Below are 23,905 nucleotides of genomic sequence, written 5' to 3' on the forward strand. Positions count from 1 at the left end.
TTTGCCTGGCAGGGGCTCTGCTGGCCGCGCATTTGAACAGTTCCACCTTAATATTGTGTACGGCAGAAAGTATATATAGGATGGTGGACCTTAAACTTCAAGGTTTTTGTTTCAGGTCCTACTATCGACTCCTTTTGTGACCTCGAGCAAATATCTTTAATCAGCTTTTGATCCAATTATGGAAAACCTATGCAAAGAATTATAAGTCACCGGGGATAAAGGTCTCACCCAAATATAAGATATTAATACTAATAACATGATTTGAAATGTAGAAAAAGCATCAGCTGAATATATGTATATGTAATTTGTGACTTCTGGCAAATCTCTATAAGCAATAAACATTTCACTTGAGATGTTATTTCCTCAAATGCTCTCTCTTGAAACTAGCCAGAGGCTCTGCCTCAGATCCTAATATTGTCTCATTTTGTAACATCACGAGAATAACTTATGAGGACGGTGCTGTGAGATGTCAGGCCGTTCAAACATGATTCTAATCACAATGATTTCCGCACTTTTTTTCCAGAAATCTCCAAACCCCACCTTAGAGTCGAGCATTGGCTGAGAAAGAGATCCTGAAATAAATGGTCTTTTGTACAGAACACAATGTGGAATATATAAATATAGCCATTAATACACATAATAATGTAACTCAGGTCGATTTTTATTGTGGGAAAAAGCTACGGAAAGCCTTGGGTGATACATCCTATCTTATAAACAAGTGACCATGCCACATTGCCGAGGTGATCTCTCCCTGGGCATGAATCACTCTGTACATTCTTTTCAACTAGAAACAATTACAGATGGGAAAAGTGCCACGCCATATCAGCAGTGACAACAAATTGCATTGTCCTTTGAACATCTGTTTCCTCTTACGCTGGGCAAAACAGACAAGACAAGGTGTTAGTTAGCTGAGAGGTAACTACAATTTCCAAGAACTGTATTAAGTTTTAGAACGCAAACAACAATGGATGGCATACAGTGTATGTGTGGGTATATACATTAGTTTTATAGATAGATAGATAGATAGATAGATAGATAGATAGATAGATAGATAGACAGATAGATAGACAGCATATTCATATTATATAAACTATACTTTATATGTGAATATATATAGTTAATTTACAAGTCCCTATTTACCTAACATTGCTAAAACATTCACCAATTTAGATGACTCCAGCATACTGTACGACAAACTAACACTCTACTTGTTAACTTTATCCATGTATACAGTATATGGTGCTTTGTGGGTAGATAAACTTTGCAACATTTGTGATTGCACAGACTTTTATCCAAATTTTAAACAATGTGGAAGTAGACGGGTCAGGTTTTATACCATCATTTTTCATGATGTGCCATCTCTGGATAAGATCACCATCGAAACATACCAATGTAAATGCCTGCACCTATAATGAAACAAAAATGGCATTTGGGCAACACACAAAAATATATTTACTCTTAATTGACATAATAAAGAAAAGTAACATAGTTATTGGATTCCCTGAGGTAAAAAAAAATCCTAAATAGATGCATAATATGTCATAAAAAGGTCAAGAATTTTCCTGCTGATGTACATATGTAGACAAACATCTACATCATATGCTTTATCGGTCTATTTTGTGTGAACAAAGATACTTTCAGAAATGATGAGAGAATACCAGTTTGGACACATTGTTTTGATTTAAAAATGCTGTTTTTAAATGAGAACTTTGAAGTGGTGCTCTAGTATCAACAGTTTATAATAATAATTATGTATTATTTATTTTTAATTATTAATTAATAGGTTGGCACAATATTGGCATAGAGACAGTAGTTTGGCATGTTACACCTTTCTTATATTATGATATTTGCATTTAACTTGGAGTCTTGCACTTACGTAATAGTTTGCTCACTGTGACCTTATCGTCAGACTGTGATCTAGGGACTTAAAAAAAATCTATATTTAAGTACTCTATTTCTCAAAATTATAAATCTATCTTATGTAAGTGTGCACTATTATATACATAATATGCATATAATTATATTATATGCATATGCATTTTCCATATACTATTTATATAGCATTACTCTTACCTAATTTTGTTTATCTTTGCATATAACTACTACTTTGCCATTTTATAAATATATCTTATATATTTTATATATATATATATATATATATATATATATATATATATATATATATATATATATATATCTATATATATATAGATATCTATCACATAGTCCCAGGTCCAATGACACTACTTCCAGTTCTGGCCCACTGATGATGTCACTTCCTCTGCTCTCCTTTAAAGCCGCCATCTTCATGCTATCGAGTCAGTTCTGTTGTGGACTCCAGTCTGTACACATCTGTACATTATTAATATCCATTTTTACAACCAGGAACAATATACGGGTGGCTGCCCCAAACCTTTTTAAACGATTTTATTTAACTTGAGTCCTTTGTCTGTTTGTTTGTCTGGGTCAAATCTTGCAACTGATTTTAAACCCACTTTTGCCAAAGCAAATTTCTTCAAATTTTGCATATGTGTGCAGTACCAATGACAATGAAATAATCTGTCAAAATCAATGCAATTATGTAACAAATTTTGCTGTAATCAATGGTTATGCGATTCAATTTAATGCAAAAACAACAATGATGGAGAAAGAATATGGTGCAATATAGGAGCATACAAGTGAGAGACGCATTACATTGCAACCCACTTGCCTCATCCAGTGAGTGGAGTGGGTAAATATGCGTGCCGATTTTACTTGGTTACTCTTGCGAAGGAGTAGCCCTGAAGATCACGATGAGGAAGTATTGGCCTAAGTATTGGCATATTTTTTTTTTCCCAGCAACCGAGCGTTAATCCCATAAAAGCCTAAACAGAAAAATAGTGACCAAAAAAAAAAAAAATTTAAGTAAAAAGATTTTATTTATTTCACTTATTAATGCACTAGAAAGGAAAAAATAAATTTTTCTTTAACCACAATTCCATGCTTATATGTGACTAAAAAAAATTGCGGCCCGCGCATAAATTAATTCATTCAATCAAGCTACTTTCATCATAAAATATATAAAAAAAACAACAAGATTGTAATTCCCCAGCATGCTAAACAAGTTTCAAAAATTGCTTGCATCAGTTCATTTATGTGTGGCCCACGATTTTATTTAGTCACATAGAACCATGAAAATTGTGCTTAAAGAAAATATTATTTTTTCCTTTCTAGTGCACTTATAAGTAAAGTAAATAAAATCGTTTAACGTAATTTTTTTACATATATATCTTGTGGTTTTTTTGTCTTGTTTATGACTCTATCTATCTATCTATCTATCTATCTATCTATCTATCTATCTATCTATCTATCTATCTAATCCTATTAAATTTGAAGCATTTACTCTGAAATAATTTGCAATTATTTTTAAATATACACTTCAGAAATGCTTCAAACTGACAAATGTTAAAATGATGCTAAAGTGCTATTATGGCCTTCCTTTTAACACATTCCAGTGCTCATGATGATGCCAGTCCCTCAGTCCACCATACAGTCAGACTTCTTACATTTTTCATTAACACAAGTGGTAGGTCTTTTTGCCTTGTGTAACGCTAACAGGACACTACAAATCCCATAATGCCCAAATATTTATGTTGTCTATAAGTAGACTGAACTGACGGGACTAGACCTTTAAACTTTTTGCCAGATGCCGTTTTACTTCATCTGTATTTGAAGTGAAATCCTTTTGTTCATGCTTGGCTAATAATAGAGGACTAGGTGGTGGTGTATTTATAGTTGCCAAATGGCTCAGTCTCACAAGGCTTTTTATTCACTTACATTTCCTGTGTTTACACTAATGCAACCCCTATTTTATCACGTGTGCCTCCTTGATTCACGCTTAATTTGGGATTATTATTTTGGCAGTATGGCATTCACACATGTTTGGCTACATACTCCAATACTCCAGCTTTCAGGTGTCCCATAAACACAGTTTCTATAAAGCTAGTCACCGAACCTGGCCCAGATTTAGCCATCTGCTTCAGTATGTAAACTTTATCTGTATAACCCATTACAAGATTAAAATTAAGTAAATGAGCCGCTGAAACACAACGTGCAGTTTTGACCGGAGCTGCCGAAACGATCAAGAAACAACACCAGCAACTCAGATGATGATGGTGCCAAATGGCTTTCTCTGTAACATATTAACCATCTAGGTTCCAGTCCAAACTTATACAGCATCTCTGTAAATACTGTAAGCCTGTAAGAAACTTTTCAATTTCAATTCAGTTTATTTTTGTACAGCACTCTTCGATGATTTTAGATGCAAAACAATACGAGAAGACCTTACGTTAAATACAGACTTTACTAATTACATAACGATTGCAGCTTAAAACAATGAAATAGTTTGAAACTGATTAACATAAATGGAGCCCAGCACTATCTGTCTACTGATTAAGTGTTGAACTGTGGCCAGTTTATCATCTACAGGTATAGAGCACCAAACAAAGAGGTCTACAAGTACACTGCTATAAGTCCATGGTTTGCATACTCTGATGGGTTGCCTGATGGTGTCGTTAGGGAGAAACTGGCAGCACAAGATAGCACTAAGGCCTAGCAATTCCCTCATTGACAAAAATGAGCCCCATTAACTGGCAAGTGCAGGTGAACGCACACCACAAAGGAGCAGTAACCTTTGTAGGAGCAGGTATGGGTGACCTGTGTGGAAATTGAACATCCTCTCACAGAATGGCTGGTCACAGGTGACCCAGACAGTGGCAGGCATGCCTGACCCCTCCTGACAAAGCAAGGGTCAGGTGATTGAAGAGGATGCAGAAGGACAGGATACCTCTTGTTTGAAAGAAAATAGCATGTTGCCTTCAACTGCATAGAATTATGTTTTCTTTTTTTTTTGTGAAGGATTGATCTGAAGTCATTTGCTTCCCTATAGTCAATATGAAGGCCACATCTGACAAGCAGGGCAAACCAGAAAGTGCCAAGGAGACCTGCTCCTTTATAGACTGGGAGGGGTGGGATAAGGAGGTCGCAGAGACCACCACTGTGGCTTGTAGTTTATGAAACATTTTAGACCCATTCCCTACTATAAAAATAATTCCAAGCTTGGCCAGTAGTAAATACAAAATGAGAGCGTGAAGCCAGACATGGGCCAGCACTCCAACTGAGTCACTTGTGTGTGTCTGTGTGCAGTTCTGATTGGGAAAGGGTAGCAATAAAGTTTATTTACATTTGAGCCTGGCATTAAAATGTACATAAGGTGGAAGTATTTTTAATCTCACCCAAAAAGTATCTTTTTGGTAGAACGGAGGCTAAGCTATAAGGACTGAAAGAGGCTGAAGTGACTTGTGAAGAGTAAGAGATGTCAGAATGCTGACAACTGGCACCTTCTCATGGGTATTATGGTACCCAACAGAGTAAATGAGTTCCACTTCTTTCAGTAAATAACACACACACACACACACACACACACACACTAAATTGAAGGAATTGATTAAACATTGCCAGGGCTGCCATTCAACATTGTGACTTGACTAAAAACATTACAAGACCAAGGATCCAGATTGGGTGTCACCAATGCATTGTCACATTGTGTAATTCTGTACATATTTCCATGACACATTTATTTATTAGATATGAGTACAATGAAGTTTGTTTGCTGTGATATTTGAATGCAATTGTTGATATGGTGCATCGCTTTATGGCAGCTTTAGCAGAATAATCATTCATGCCACAAGGCAAGGAAAGTTCTGAAACATGATGGCAAATTCAGCTGGATGTAACAACACTCTTAGTCACTTACTTTGGCACACATTGAAATTCTTATGGTGTCACACTGCCAACTCCTTGCTAAATCCATAAAATAGGGGACCAATTCACTAAGCTGATACACCTTATAGATGTACAGGTAGGCCTGCCTTCTTCAGTAACTACTGGCAGATACAGTAATCACAATTAGGGTTTTAACTAACAGAGTGCAGATCTCTGAGCTTGCAGACTGACTGTATTGAGCCTCATTGTGTTATTGTGTTTATAAGAATAACTTCTGAACGCTTTAAAATCACTTCAGTTTTTTTTTGTTTTGTCGGCGCCTCCTGACTCCACCAGTATAAGAAAATCCGCAGATATGATATACCATTGAACTAGTCTAGGTATCTATTATGCAAGACATCAAGCTTTTAGGGGTTGCCCTCTATTTTGTCACTCTATATATGAAAACCGCCTTATTTTTAGTCATTTTTGGACCATATTTCATGCAGGATATTACACATTAGAACATCAGAACACTCTAGACGAGAACTGGTCATCCAACCCAACAAAGCTCACCAGTCCTATCCACTTATTTCTTTCAAAAAAACATCAAGTTGAGTTTTGAAAGTCCCTAAAGTCTTACTGTCTACTACACTACTTAATAACTTATTCCAAGTGTCGATTGTTCTTTGTGTAAAGAAAAACTTCCTAATGCTTGAGTTAAATTTAGCCTTAATAGGTTTCCAACTGTGCCCCCGTGTTCTTGATGAACTCATTTTAAATTCACAGTCTCGATTCACTAATTTCCTTCATAATTTTAAACACAAAAGGCTCAGCTCTTTTAATCTTTCCTCATAACTCAACCCCTGTAGCCCTGGAATCAGCCTAGTCACTCTTCTCTGGACCTTTTCTAGTGCTGCTCTGTCCTTTTTGTAGTCTGGAGACCAAAACTGCACAAAGTACTCCAGATGAGGCCTCACCAGTGCATGATAAAGCACATCCTTATGAAAAAGAGTAAACCAGTAAGTGTCGTAAGTAAAAAATGATCAGAAGGACTTAAGTGTTGTGCACACCCCATCAACTGACCCCATAAGCGCACCAATAATGGGCTACAAGGGGACAAACGTCTCCTTTTCACGATAAAACTTAAAACAAATAAGGATCATAATACAGACATGTTGACTGTTGTTTTATTCTATTTAGGGGTTACTGATCCTGAATATAATATCATTTTGGGTTTTTGATTGTTTACTAGTGGCCCTAGTCCTCTAAGAGCCTCTAACCAAAATTAAAAAATTATACATTACAAACATAAGCCTATAGGGTATCGTTTTAGGCTATTTCAAGGTCAGTGATTATGAATATGATGTTATTTTTGATCCTTTCCAAAAGGTCTAACCCTCTATGTACCTCTATAAGATGAAAAAAATGAATTTCTATTACAATTGAGTTTATGTAGACTTTAAACATTTAAACTGAAGCACACATTTTAACATTTCAAATATTTGATGCAATTATTCTTGTTTATTATATTCATTTACCTCACATATTTCTTATAAGCACCCTGAATTTGAATGACTTATGCTAAATCTGAATTTTCCCCTTTCAAACAAAGGGCATAACTGTCCTCCATGGCTATTGGAACTGGACATATTTCACAGCAACTGGACCTCATCAGATTTACAATTATTTCTTTGATCCACTAAGACCAGATGCCAGATGGCTTTGTTAAAATGGCTGCTAAACAATATAAACTGAGGCATAGCAATGCAAAAAAAAAAAAAAACACACTAAAGTCAGGCTTGTTTAGCTGAAAGTCCTCTTAGACAGTTGGACATGTGTCACAGCAACTTGGCTCAAACAGATACAAAAAAAATTCTATCAATTATGGAAACATAGAGAAAAAAATTAATAGGAAAATAATTGCAATGGGACATAGAAAGTGAAAAATAACAAGAGGCTTCTTTTTTCGCTGAAACTTCCTATTTATTCATTTTCTGGACACCTAATGCAGAGTACATCATGAGGAAATGCCAGCAAGAATGGGACATTAGTCCATCAGAGGGTGCGGCTACCACCAACTAATGGTGTCACCAGCTAATCTGTTTAGAATGATAATAGAAATTCAATTAAATTGAATGTGAAAAGGGAAAGAAAAAACATATATATATGTTTATATATATATATATATACATAAACTGCTCAAAAAAATTAAAGGAACACTTTGAAAACACATCAGATCTCAATGGGAAAAGGAAATCCTCCTGGATATCTATACTGATATAGACTGGGTAATGTGTTAGGAACGAAAGGATGCCACATCGTTTGATGGAAATGAAAATGATCAACCTACAGAGCCCTGAATTCAAAGACGCCCCAAAAATCAGAGTGAAAAATGATGTGGCAGGCTAGTCCATTTTGCCAAAATTTAATTGCAGCAACTCAAAATTGTACACAGCACTTTGTATGGCCCCTGTGTTCTTGTATACATGCCTGACAACATCAGTGCATGCTTCTAATGAGATGACAGATGGTGTTGTGGGGGATCTCCTCCCAGATCTGGACCAGGGCATCACTGAGCTCCTGGACAGTCTGAGGTGCAACCTGGTGGCATTGGATGGACCAAAACATAATGTCCCAGAGGTGTTCTATTGGATTTAGGTCAGGAAAGTGTGGTGGCCAGTCAATGGTATCAATTCCTTCATCCTCCAGGAACTGCCTGCATACTCTCACCACATGAGGCCAGGAATTGTCGTGCACCAGGAGCCACTGTACCAGCATAGGGTCTGACAATGGGTCCAAGGATTTCATCCTGATACCTAATGGCAGCCAAGGTGCCTTTGTCAAGCCTGTAGCGGTCTGTGTGACCCTCCATGGATATGCCTCCCCAGACAATCATTAACCCACCACCAAACTGCTCATGCTGAATGATGTTACAGGCAGCATAATGTTCTCCATGGCTTCTCCAGACCCTTTCACTTCTGTCACGTGCTCAGGGTGAACCTGCTCTCATCTGTAAAAGCACAGGGCACCAGTGGTGCATCTGCCAATTCTGGTATTCTATGGCGAATGCCAATCGAGCTGCATGCTGCTGGGCAGTGAGCTCAGGGCCCATTAGAGGACATGGGGCCCTTGGGTCACCCTCATGAAGTCTTTCTGGTTGTTTGGTCAGAGACATTCACACCAGTGGCCTGCTGGAGGTCATTTTGTAGGGCTCTGGCAGTGCTCATCCTGTTCCTCCTTGCCCAAAGGAGCAGATACTGGTCCTGCTGATGGGGTGGACCTTCTATGGCCCTCTCCAGCTCTCCTAGAGTAACTGCTTGTCTCCTAGAATCTCCTCCATGCCCTTGAGACTGTGCAGGTTCAGCAAACCTTCTGGCAATGATACGTATTGATGTGCCATCCTGGAGAAGTTGGACTACCTGTGCAACCTCTGTAGGGTCCAGGTATCGCCTCATGCTACCAGTAGTGACACTGACTGTAGCCAAATGCAAAACTAGTGAAGAAACAGTCAGAAAAGATGAGGAGGGAAAAATGTCAGTGGCCTCCACCTGTTAAACCATTCCTGTTTTGGGGTCATCTCATTGTTGCCCCTCTAGTGCATCTGTTGTTAATTTCATTAACACCACAGCAGCTGAAACTGATTAACAACCCCTCTGCTACTTAACTGACCAGATTAATATCCCATAAGTTTCATTGATATTATGCTATACTCTGATTAAAAGTGTTCCTTTTGAGCAGTATATATATATATATATATATATATATATATATATATACACTATATATATACTGTATAAAATACATAATGTATAAATAAATATATAATGTGGTGTAAAACTTGGTGCAGGTAGTGGCCAGGATAGGTACTGTACCTAGATCTACCAGCCAGCCAACTCCCCATAACTGTAAATTAACAGTGACAATTCTTGCTCATCATGGGTATTGTGCCCTAAGGCAGATTCAAGGCATTATTCCTCTTTGCTTGATGTCTGCATGTGAGTCTTTTTCTTTTATATTGCTAAGCAACAGTGTTCTTAGTGGCTCTCTTGTTCTCATTCCTTCCAGTCCTCATGTCTTTACTTGTAACAGGTTGCTCCTCTTAGAATGGTGCCCGAGCCACTTGTTCATTTCATTTAGACTGAGTTTCAAGAGCTTTATATTTCTTTGCCCAGATGTGCAAATATTCATCTGAAGCCTTAAATGCTTTAATAGCACCGGAAACGTACATCCCTTAAGATATATGGCCAAAAAAAGAAAAGCTAGGAATACATAATATAAAAACATACTTAACCTTCTTAGACCCACTTAATCAAATTCATGATTCAATAGGGAGAGACCATATTCTAGATTCACAGGGAACAAAGCATGCGTCATACCTGGATAAGGTGCCAGTTCACTACTGGGCCTTTTCATGCACACACACCCACACAAACCCAGCTTGAAATCGCCAATTGACTGCATGACAATTAATTTTACATTCATTTAGTTGATGATGTTGAAAGAAAATAGAAGTACCCAAAAGTAAATCCATTCCATGTAAATACAAAGACAATGAGCAAACTCTACACACAGAAAACAACCAGGCATTTTCTGGATCTGCAGAATTGCAACTCAAACTACTTTGTCACCATACTGCTCTAATATGAAAACACCTGAATCCAGGAATGCTATGCTCAGACTCTGTAATGAGTAATCCGACTCTGTTCCCCCAAATAAAAAAGACATTGCAGCACAAGAAGCTATTGAGAGAAGAGCGAGCATGTGTATTCCAGGACAGGTGTAATAATAATACTTAACATTTATATAGAGCTTTTCTCAGTACTCAAATCACTTTAAATAGAAAGTGAAGAGCCAATCAGCCACCACCAATGTGCAGCATGCTCCTCCAACGGCATCCATTTTGTGCCACAACACATTAGGTAACAGGTGTGAGAGAGATCGCCAGTTAGATACAGGGGATGGTTAGGGGGCCAGAATGAAAAAGCTCTAGAGGGCAATTTACCCTGGACATCGAGATACACCCCGCTCTTTATGAAGGATGTCCAGAGAACTTTAACAACAACAGAGTGTCAGGACAATGGCTTTACATCTCATCGGAAGGCATTGCACTTGGACATTGGGATATACACAGAGACCTCAGGGTAAGCGCACCCTGTTGGCTTTCATAGCAGATCTTCTAGCAGCAACCCAAGCTTTTCCTAGATAGTCTCACATCGAAGTACTGGCCGAGGCTGAACGTGTTTTATAGTGCCATATTAAGGGAATGAACAGGATTAGCTCTGTGGGGACTTAATCTAGCTCTTCAAAATACTCAGTGGTATCAATAAAGTTAGTCTAGCCGAGTCCAAGTAAAACAGTTAAACCTATACGATAGTGGAGGACAATGATTGAAATTAAGGAAAAATAAACTCAAGCAGGAAATGGGAAAGCAGTTCTGCAGAACTTGTAACAAACCTCCAGTTAATGTAATTGCAGTGGAGACAGTTGTCTGATGACAACATACTGGTAGCAAATCAAACTCAACAGACTGCATGACTTCCTCTCACTTGCATAATTTCTTTTTGTTTTTATGTTTTGTCGATCACTCAAGTATTCCACGTCTATTAAAATGGTGTATAGTGCTAGCATCTTCCAAAGCAAAGAAAAACATTAAAATATAAGGCTCATCAAAAAATATTATGCTTTTTTAATTTCTTATTCTATACAATGAAATGACATCGGTCTTCACCAAAATTCTCCTGCCCGAAAAATTAAAAAATTAACTGTAATTTAAAAAATATATATATTTTTAAAAACAAGTTAAATTTGTTTAATGGCATGAGCGTTTGTCATGCTCAGAATATCATTTGACACATATTTTGAACTGAAAATTGTAGTTTTCCTCGTTCTTGTAATGAACTTGTGAAAACAACCCAAAATCAAGTAAGTGCTACACATCTTTGACAACTTTTTAAACATTATAATTAATTTAAAACAACTATATACATACTTTATAAATGTTTCAAGTCTATATGGTTCCTTTAAAATATATATTAATTTTTTTCCCAAAAAGTGTTTTTTCATTTTAAATCTTCATGTCTGAAAAATGGGATGTGATGAAGGAATTCTTTTATCAGACTTGGATTCAATTCAGCATCTTCGGGTTACAAGACAAAAAATAATGTAACATTTTTCACAGGTGCAAAAAAAAATATATATATATATATATATATATATATATATATATATATATATATATATATATATATATAAATTTATATATTTTCTTTGCAGACCAGGGGGTAATCGTGCAGTGTTGAAGCTTATAGGGGATGGCACAGTAAAATCTCTTACATGCAGTTCTGTACTTATCTGTCAGTTTGTAATGTGCGTACATGTCTCTTTATATCACCTTCTATATCACATTAGGACCTGAAAGATTGGAGTACGGGGATTGTGAAGGTAAAGACACAGGCATGGAATCACTGAGGGACATATCCATATTTCACAATTTTATTGGGAGACAGACTTATCAGCATAGAGAGCTTAATATTGTTTTATCTTTTTATGATATTATTACATCTATAATAAGCCCATGACTATCTAGCTGTTAGATAGATAGATAGATAGATAGATAGATAGATAGATAGATAGATAGATAGATAGTTATCTATCTATCTATCTATCTATCTATCTATCTATCTGGAGCTTTTCTGGAAGCCTGTACTAAGCTAATCACAAAATGGAATTCACTTCCTTCCAAAGATATTAACATGATCCACCCAGGATATGATCGTCCAACTAACAAAGAGGGGTCGACTATAGCATGGCTTTAAATAAGGCAGGCAAAAAAAAAAAAATCTACTTAAAATAACATGTCGCAATGTTTTTTTGCTTTTCGAGACAGTAACATTTGTAAATATAACAAAACTCTGATAAACACAATTAAATCAATTCACCATTATAAAGGAGTTGATGTAAACAGCAAGGAGCAAGAAATAAAAAGCATATAATATGTAACTAGCCAAGATAAAAATAAAAGACAGATAATAGTTAGCATTTACTGTTGTAGCAGTTGACTGTTGTCTATTTGCAGCAGCACAAATAATTCAATTGCACATTAAGTACTTGAATCCTTTTTCATATCTGAAATTCTTTGTGAATTTCCCCTTGGGATTAATAAAGTAACTTTCTATCTATCTATCTATCTATCTATCTATCTATCTATCTAACCTTGAGAAGTTTAGGTCTATACACACAGAGTGCCTTGAGAAGTCATTCAGTTCACGGCACTCTTTCACTTCTTGTCTCAAACTTAGAACTAGAAAAAGATCAGAACAAACTTTTGTTTTCTTTGCCACTTACAAAGCTTTACACAACATTAAGACAGAAATTATTCAGTTCAAGTCAATTCAATTCAGTTCTATTCTATTCAATATAATTGATCTGCGTGCAACACTCTTCACCAAGTACAACTTCACCATAGTGAGATATAAATACAACTATAAGACAATATGAGTACAAGTAATAAATCACACAACTTTAACACACATAATAAGTTCAACACACATTTAAAGGGAGATGAATCTCAGTGATTAACATGAACAAATCATGGCAAAGGGAAGACCCACTGATAATAGCAACAACAACAACAACAACAATAATAATAATAATAATAATAATATTAAAATCCAATGCCTGGCGGTCCACAGCTAGTAATAAAATACACAATGTCAATTTCTCTAATCATGGCCAGTTTCTGTATAATTCAATAATTTCATAAATACAAAATTTATTTCACAAGTGGGAAAAGAGAAGTAAAATTGATTTTTGTGTTATTTTAAACATAAGATAAGATAATTGAGAATCCTAAAGCTCCAACACTTCCCAGAAGTGTAATTATACTATGAAACACTCCTCTACATTGTATTCACAATTCAAATTAATTTATTCATATAAATATTTATAACCATAATAATATTTATATCGCTTGCTTATTATATTATTATGAAATATTTTCTTTCATTCTGTGCGTATTTCTATGAAGAGGAATGTGACCACAAGGTCACAGAATTTGGTTCTTAATTATAAGCAAAGAAGAATAGAAGGCGTAAGGGTGGAGCACTTTTTAAAGTCGCTGGACTTATGTGTAGATTACAAATTAGTCTGAAAAAAAATCCCCTCCTTATAAAAACAATACTCAATATGAGTAACACGAGCAAATGTTCAGATAGCCATCCAAATGACTCTGCTTACATCTGCAGCTATGCTAGCCTCTAGAATATGTCTGTTGTCCCAGCTTCTGTGCTCAGTTCACCAACCACACAAATTAAAATGTTGCTTGTTGAAAAAAAGTCTTTTGAAAAGAACATATTTTAGGCTGAAGTTTGGAAAGCGATTTATTACAAAAGTATCCACAACCACATTGTCTCATCCCCTATCATTAATCTCTCAGCTATGAACTGTAGCTTCTAAAACTTCAGTAGGGGCTTACAAATTAACCATTCTATATACTGTCTCTCTTTAAATAATATTTCATTACTTGAATTTCTATAAAAATAGAATCTTACTGAAGCTTTTAAGAGAGAGAGCATACAAATTTACACAGAAAATGTGAAGGCCAGAAACTTCACTGGTAACATTGTGAATTAGTTCTGTATTATTTGAACAACAAAAGACTTGCGTATGAGCATACCTGAAAGCAATAAAGAAGTAAAGCAGATAACGTGCTATTGTCATTGTATTATTGGGTGGAATGACTGTATTACTTTAAATATATTGAAAAGAAATAAAAAATTAATTTTCACCAAAGGCATGCTTTGTTTTGTTCATGCCCTGAAATCAAACCTTTTGCAAGAACATTTTTGCAAAATATATTTAAAAGTACTAGAAATCACTTACTAGCAATATCATGAAAACATTGTCACTCTAGTAAGTCACAGGGAAATCTGCTATTTATTAAGTCTTAAGAAAAATAATGAAAGTTTCATAGATAGATAGAACTAACATATCATGATAGATAGATAGATAGATAGATAGATAGATAGATAGATAGATAGATAGATAGATAGATAGATAGTATTTTACCCATGTAAAAATAACATTTACAGAAGCATGTAGAAAATACAGCTATCCCTTGGGCAGACATATGTATATATATATGTATATGGGTGCACATGGGTGACACAGTGGACTGCCTTATAACAAGAACACCAGGGTTCTTGTCCTGGGTGCTCCCTGTGTGATATTTGCATGTTCCCTTCGTGTCCATGTGGGTTTCCTCCTACAATCTAAAGACAGGCAGGTTAGGCGAAGTAGTGTTGTTAAATTATCCCAATATGTGTCATCACCCTGTGACAGACTGGCACACTATCATGGGAATATTCCTGCCTTGGATCCAATGCATGCTGGGATAGGCACCAGCTTCCCTGTAACCCTGCCCTGGATAAGCTCTCTAAAAAAAATAGATGGATGACTATATATATGTATGTGAAGGTTTTGGAAAGAGTACACTAAGTTACACCATTCTGTATTGACAACTCTGTGCTCAGCACATTAATAGCTAGTAAACAGACTGGAGTTTGGTGGAACGACTTGACTTTTGACATACGCTAATTATTAACATCATAACCACAAGACACAGAACTAAGTTCTTTTCTACATGACCGTTTTTAATGACATAGCAACCAGTTTGGTCTATCTTTTGTTTGTGCGCTTTTAAAAAACATCCCAATTCAAAGTATATTAATTCGGCAAATAATATTAAGCTTTGTTAAGCCTTGTAATTATACTGTAACCGCACTACAATTTTAAATTTGGCTTTAAATTTACTGTAGCTTTGCTGTAAATACTTAATAAAGCTGACACCATAAAACACTTGGAAAGTGTACTTAAATTTGCTAACATAGTAAAAGGGTATAAACAGAAGGTGCAGAAAGCATAACTTTTTTAATAAAGTAAGGTAGTAAAGCAATACCTTTATCGATACAGCATGCAGAAAAACATCAATTTCTTCTGATTTGCATACTTTTTGTCAGTAGATCTACATTCAGATTGCTCTCATGAATGCAGTTTCTTCAAGTCATTTCAATTAGACACCACACACAGGTGGAGAAATTGGGGGCAACTGACCACCCTGGAGTATATCCAGTAATGTTTTTTATAAATATTAACATCATACATTGAAACATTGTAAGGTCTGTTATTTCAGAGAATGACATGCACACAAAATTCACCTTCACTTCAAAATTCACCAAAATAGGCAAACCACAATATGAATGAAAGGGAGCACAAAAATCCAAAATGCCAGACAAGCTCTGGCTGAAGTTTGAGCTTGAAAATGTCACAGAATGTTACGCTTTCTATATACAGTATGTACTACAGATAAGTGTGTGTGAGTATACAGTATGTGTACATAGATAGATAGATAGATAGATAGATAGATAGATAGATAGATAGATAGATAGATAGATAGATAGATAGATAGATAGATAGATAGATAGATAGATAGATAGATAGATAGATAGATAGCACAGCAGAGCTTGAACAAAAACAGTCAAAGGATAGAGGAATATACTGAATGTAATTCTGAAGATGTGCCACTGTGTCTCAATAAGAATATCTAAAAAGTTCATTTATTCTGCTGGCAAGTGGCTTTCCTTACAAATCAAAAATGTTTTCTTCACTTAACAAAAAAGTGTCGCTCATATCAAATGTGTCATATGTAAAACTTTCATGTTTGTCTATGGTGTATAGTAAATTTATTTTATTATTTATTGCTTTATCAATACAAGTCAGAAGGCTATTATTATTATTACTTTCTTTTCTCGCTGTAACTGTATTATAAAAAAGCCTAAATGACACATCCTTATGGAGTTGCTAGACCTCACTTCATGCCTGGAGGCAGCAGATCTAAATATGTGAAACAGGTAGAATAAAAACAGCAGGTACATTGCAGGTTCATTGTTGCATTTACTCATTGCTTGGATGATCAGAAAACATTTAAGTGAAACATTGCAGAAGCCCTTACCTTAAGCTCTCTGAAGAAAATGCTGCTCCTAGCCCATTCGACAATGGAAAAGAGGGTCTGGTCTGCCATTTTGCACATAAGGCCAAAAGTATTAAGCTTTTCATGTTTCCCCCTGCTTGATTGTTCTTGTTGTAGGTAAGTCAAGATTTTTGTCTGAACTTGTGGTTCATCTGGCTCACATTTCAAAAGTTCGATTATTAGATGGGGGAAACTAGGCGGGGAATTTGTCTGGTAAGTGTCCGTGTACGAGTAGTTCATGAGAGACTCTGGAGAGCTAGTGTAAGGGTCAGGGTATTCAGATTTGATAGTGCGGCTCTGAAAATGACTGTAAGCCTGATAGCTCTGAAGACTTCCATGTGGTGGCATCGTCATGCTAATTGGAGAGGTCACAAAGGGACTTCGGTCATAATCTGTAGGGGGCAAGGCAGCGTGATTCAGAGGTAGACCCTTGGAAGCTGAGTGAATGTTCTGGATGGCCGAAGATATTGTCAGATCTGTTGGTGCGGTTTGCATCACCTGAGACATGGCTTCTATTTTAAGTCCATTGGCTCTGATAAGGGCCTTCTTCTGTTGCTTTAGAGCTCGGTCTCTCTTGTACATCGGTCCAAACTTGTTGCGTCCACCACGCATGCGATCGGCTCTCACCGCTGGAAGAAAAATCATTAGAAATATATAAGTTATAAAAAAATAATGTGCTACAATTCTCAAGTCATTATATTGCATTTCAGTTTTCAATAAATATCGATCCATCAGTTCTATCTTATTTTTCTGGATACTCCAGCTCCAAAATGGGTGGACGGATAAAATGTTTAATGTAGTTCTCTCTATTTTGCCACTCTTGGACCTGTTTAGAGTTATGGGAGATATTCTTCTAGCATCAGGCACCTAGCAAGACTTATACACACATACACACCGCAAATGTAGAGTCGTTAATCACCCTAAACAGTTCATTTTTGGCAAGTGGTAAAAAAAAAAAACAAAACACACACAGAGAGATCATGCAAACTGTACACAAGCATTGACCTAATCATAAAATAAACTGTTTCCTGGAACTAACCAAAATGCCACAATGCTGACCTTTTCATTGTATTTATTTAAGTAAATATGTGACTAAATTAGTAGCTGGGAAATTAAGAGGTAACATTCAAAGCATAAAAACTTAAAAGAATTTTCCATCCAATAATATTATGTTACTTAACCGACTGTGTTTTATAGGGATGACTAAGAATTTTTTTTATATTTTCACGTAGGACGAAGATAAAAACAAGTTAACGACATAATACAAGCCAATGGAGACCAATGCTGTTCAATGGAAAGTGATGTGAAAATTGTTCATGTGAAAAAAGAAAAAATAAATTTTGCAGCACTTGTGCTGCATAATCCACATGTCAGTTATCCACCTCAATGCTTGCAACATGCAAAACGCATGCATTTTTGAGTAAATAATGTTAAATTGGTACTTCAGGAAAGATCAGCGCATATCTAAACAGGAAACTGAAATCACGTTGAACTGAAGAGAGGACTCTTGACCAATGAATGAGGGGGAGAGGCGGATCTTCAATTCAAAAAGTCATTTCCATATGTTCCTTGTTTATGTTGTTTTGCATGTTGTAACGCGACACGAGTAACGTTCTTTTCATTTTCACATTGCTTACTATTGTTCAAAGCTGATCACCATTGGATTGTATTCTATCATAGATTTTTTTATCATCATTCTCCGTGAAAACATAACATTAAAATGTTTTCTCGTTCATCACTACAAAACACATGGGGTAAGTAACATAAAAAAGAATAAAATTGGGTGGAGGATTCCTTTAAGGTGGGCTGCAAATGCAAATTTTTATAAGCATGAGTTCACTTGTTTATTCAGCTGACACTTTAAATAAAACCAACCTATAAATTTGTTTTTGTTGGCATTTCCACATTTCTACCATGTGGAAAAAAATGGCAGGTAAAGTGATTTGCTCGGGATGACATAGCAAATGAGACGAGGGGATTTTGATTTCACTAGGCCAAGACATTTACTGGAAACAAACAAATTGATCTGAAAAGTGATGAAGATGCTGACAGGTGTGTTATTCAAATGCTATCAAAGCATCCATTGATTGTTCATCTCTTCCTGAACCAACGTTTCTGTTATTCTTTCAAAAAGAAGGCATTGCCTATTCTGCTAGCTATGATCATTAGGTGGTATGCCAGTCCATACATGGGCTGACATCACTAAATATTTTATATGTACCTTCACCAAAAAGTCACTAACATATTTTTTAACAACTGGAGCACAGGATAAGTGGCTTATTTAGAGTCATTCAGTCAGTCAGAGGCAGGAATTTAACAAAAATCTTGGTTTTGTGTAGTACAAGGAATGAGCCTCAGGGTGACTATATTATATATGACACAATACATAAATGGGAAATTGTTACACAGTAACTGATTAAATCCATTCATCCATTTTCTAAATGCTCTTTATCCAGGGTAGTGGGGGGCTGGAGCCTATTGCAGCAAGCATCAGGTGCAAGGCAGGAACAATCCCTGGACATGGCTCCAGTCCATCAAAGGACAAACACTCAGCCACACACATATCGGAAGACAATGCTGCATCACCAGTCCACCTAACCATTGGACTATGGGAGTACTCAGTGGCAACCCATGCAAACTCCATGCAGAAAGGACCCAGCCATGAGCTCCAGCCTCCTCGTTGCAAGACCACAGTGCTACCACTTTGCCACCATTCTACCCTTTCTATGAAATCATTTACTCTAACTACATAATTCAGTTTTAGGGCTTTGACAAGCAGGAGTATGTCCTGGCAGTAACAGACAAAAGGTAGTAACCAATACTGGACTGGACACCAGGCTGTTATGAATGTTAAATGAAATTTACATCTATAGGTTTGCTCCATCTTCAGTACAAAACAGTAGGTTAGTGCTAAATAGGTGGTGTATGAATATGGAATTCTTTAAAACTGAAGTCATTTTCTGGTAAATTACAAAATATAACTCATTTTAGTGGAATGAATCACAACAGTTCTGTCTTAACTGGATTAAAAAAATAAATGTTTATAGTCAAAAAAGATAACTGCATATGAAGAATATGAAGAGAGTAAGAAATGATATTTAGGAAGCATTTGCTGTAACAAAATAAAGAAATTGTAATCAATCAACCTATCTATCTATCATATAGTGCCTTTCATATATACTGTATCTTCCAAGGGAAAAATGAGGGGATTTTGAAAATGCTACATGCATGGTACCCTTGCTACAAATTAAACCAGGGCTCAAATCATGTGTACACCATTTTGCTACTCTGATCACACTATGTGTTGATATGATTTAGACTAACCAAAATTAATTTCAGCATCATCAGCAGGCACATTTAGTGGTGACATTCATTACTAGAGAGTCCAGATATGCGCTGCATATGAAGATACATAAAGGCACAGTATATGAATAGCATAGTTGCTCATTTTAGGGTTTTAAGAGACAGACAAGACATACATATAGATAGATAGATAGATAGATAGATAGATAGATAGATAGATAGATAGATAGATAGATAGATCTGTGATGGGCTGTTGCCCTACCCGGGGTTTGTTTCCTGCCTTGCGCCCTGTGTTGGCTGGGATTGGCTCCAGCAGACCCCCTGTGACCCTGTAGTTAGGATATAGCGGGTTGGATAATAGATAGATAGATAGATAGATAGATAGATAGATAGATAGATAGATAGATAGATAGATAGATTTATTTTAGTTATAAAATTATCAAGCACTAATGGCACATTTCACTAAGTCAATTATTAAATGTACACAGTGCCAAGCTATCATATGCAGAGAGAAGATCATTGCCCTGTAATCATTTAGAGTAAAATGGTTTTGTAATTTTATAGATACACGGCCAATGATTTTCATTAACTGAACAAATTGGTTCTACCAAAAAGGCACCAGTAAACATATTTATAGGAATAATAAAGTACAGTCAACAAACTGAAGATGCAAGTCTATAAATTGAGGGTTACGCAGTAAGAATAGAACAGCGAGGGTGCATATTAATAATTTATACTTCATTATTTCTCTTTTCTGTTGGCAGTTGGGTTTAAAAATTCTCGCACACGGTTGGCACGTGGGAAGGGGAAGTTCCAAAGAGCCATTTCCCATGTGAAAAACGAGAGCTGATTCTGAGCCCAGTGATACTGTTATGGCTTCTAATATCTCTGGAATTGAAAATAATTAAAACAAATCCAGTTCAACAGCTGCCTTGGGAGTAATTTTAATGGTCTCTGTCACAGCAGTGTCTGTCACCGCCGAGCAGATCTAAGGGACCATCGAGAAATTCTCACCAAGCCCGCCTTGGCTAATGGTGACTACACGAAAAAAGGAACCTTTGACAGCTCCATGACACAAGGAGACCGCTGAGCATTCTGCTGGAGGTTAAGTTTGGAGCTTTTTATCTTAGGGATTAGTGTAGCATTAAAAATTTATCACAAAACCCTGTGTATCCATTATACATTGTTGTAAGGTCTTAGCTATTAATGATTTCAGCCAACAAGGTAATTTATGGAATGAAAACTAATAGTTAGGCCGTTGGGGAAAACACAATTAGATCTGACCCGGCATGTGAGATTTGAATACATCTTTTGGCTATATTTTGTTATGTACCTAATTAAACACAGTTATTTATAAGCATGCCACACAGGCTTGTTTGCAAATGCAAATTAAAAATTAATCCAAATTTCACATTCTGTAGACGTCCATTTGCTTGTCTTTTTCAAAGCACATATCTTTTATATTATTATTATTATCACTCTTCAGTGCATAAGAAGATTCAGCCTCTTTAAAAAAATAAACAAGAGCCATTCGAATTTTACTATGAATTATAGCCCTACTTTACAGTATTAAGTTTTCATCTTATTTACTACTACACACAACATAGCCTTTTTATTTTAGGGGATACAATTGCACATTTATTTAAGGCTTCTGAATAATATTAAGCAATTACAATATCTGTCTCATGAACATTTGAACTGATGAGCTGGTAACATTTTAAAACTGTTTTTTTACAAAAGCACTTTTACTCACATATGTGTACTGTAAATAAATATTTTTATATTAACAGAATGTTATTAAATACATGTTTTTACTTATACATATATATTTATACATATATAATAATATATTTATATATATTATTTATTTATATTTACTCTTTATTTGCCTATATATTTATATATATAAATATAGATATATATATATTTATTGGTTAACATATTTTATATAATGTGCTGATTAGTACAATATATCTATATGTATAGTCCACTTGGGATTTATAATAGAAAAACTCTTAAAGTAAATGAGAAGGTGTATGTACAGTAAGTTAAAATTATTTTCACATATGCACTTTAAGTGTTATATTAACATTGACATTTTTTTCTGTATATGTCCTCTATGCCTCCCAGTGTTTTATCAGCTTGCTATACAAAATACATTTAATAGTATAACAGAAATATAGTTATTATTTGATATTTCAAGGAATTAAAGAATATTTAATCGTAATTGAAAGAAAAAGAAACACACACAAGTTTAATGCAAAAAAATAAGAAAAGTGAAATACAAGTTAACAAATTTAAATATGGAGCCGAGTCAATTGGTGATTCTACACTAGTCTCATTTGAGTAAATATGTATATACAGTATATACAGGGCCGGATTTAGATGAAAAGAGGCTATTCCACTTATGAGGCCCTTTCACCTCACATTTTTAAGTTTGTTCAAATTGCTAACAATTTGAATGTAAGCCCCTCTTGATCTTGAGGCCCTAGGCTGAAGCCTAGTTAGCCTATAGGAAAATCCGGCCCTGAGTATATATATATATATATATATATATATATATATATATATATATATATATATATATATATATATATATATATATATATATATATATATATATATATATATATATATATATATATATATATATATATATATATATATATATATATATATAGTGCTGTAAAGGTACTAGTAAAGATAACATTATTAACAAGCTGTCTTAGCTTCAATATGGAAAGGACCTGCACATACATACATACACACACAAACATATATATATATATATTCATAGTATGTACATTTACACACACATACACATGCCGCTAAAATGTTGTGTCCTCCACCTTATTTCCTCTTCACCTTGGTCTTACCCTTTAACCATTTCTTCCTTCACAGATGCATGCTGACACAGCCTGAAACTCTATCTATACGGTATGTGTATTTAGAGGTATATACTGTATTCTGTCTCTCTCTATTATATATATATATATATATATATATATATATATATATATATATACACATATACATATGTATGTGCAGGTCGTTTACATATTGAAGCTAAGCCATGGCTTATTAATTAACAGTATCTTTACTAGTACCTTTACAGCACAAAATTAAAATTGACAATGAAAACAGAATGACGTTTCAAACTCATCCTGAGTTAATGTTCACACATATAGTAGAATCAGTGGCCGTTCATTTCATACTCCCCTCTATAACCCTGGTATTTAATTATAGGGTCTTGAGAGGGTGCATCCCATCCCAGCAGTGTGAGTCACAAGGCAGGAGGCCATGTCCAGAGTCCCTATGTATTGCCCATATAGTGTACATATGCGTGTGTAGGTGTGTGTATGCGAGTTTAACACTGCTAAGCCCCTCACGCTTTTTGACTTTTTTCATTCATAGCATTTCCCTTGGTTAGATGCTATAAACCAAGGAATCAAGTGGAGATAGTGTTACAGTACATATACAGTATGTACATAGATGTTTCTGATGAAATACCGATGTCTCGCATATCTTTGTATTTCAATGAATTATGATAAAAGTTTGGTGTGTTTAAATGGTTCATTGATGTGATCTCATTCTGCACTACAGGATATACAGGATATACTGTACCTATATAAGATATTAATAAAGAAAGAAGAAATCAGTGGTTTCAGACAGGACGTGGTCCTGCTAAAAAAAGAACTACCAGAGAAAAAATATTAAAGGGAAGGATGTCATTTTTAGTCCCGGACAAAATTGTTTGAAAGATATCCTTTACGTCTGTCAAGATATACAAAAAAAGGGAGAGAAAGGAAAAAAAAAAGAAAAACAAAAAGT

The 23,905-nt window shown here is 35.4% G+C and overlaps 1 protein-coding gene across 5 annotated transcripts in view; it reads right to left on the minus strand.

Moving 5' to 3' along the window:
* nr5a2 (nuclear receptor subfamily 5, group A, member 2) overlaps window positions 1–23,905 on the minus strand; it is a 211,391-nt gene that overhangs the window by 175,116 nt on the left and 12,370 nt on the right. For all 5 annotated transcript variants that reach the window (XM_039734913.1, XM_039734914.1, XM_039734911.1 and 2 more), the window contains one exon: window positions 16,754–17,400. In XM_039734913.1, the coding sequence (XP_039590847.1) occupies window positions 16,754–17,400 (647 nt within the window). The remainder of the gene's footprint in view (window positions 1–16,753; window positions 17,401–23,905) is intronic.

This window comes from Polypterus senegalus, chromosome 14, assembly GCF_016835505.1.
Source record: "Polypterus senegalus isolate Bchr_013 chromosome 14, ASM1683550v1, whole genome shotgun sequence".
In the NCBI taxonomy this organism is placed as follows: Eukaryota; Metazoa; Chordata; class Cladistia; order Polypteriformes; family Polypteridae; genus Polypterus; species Polypterus senegalus.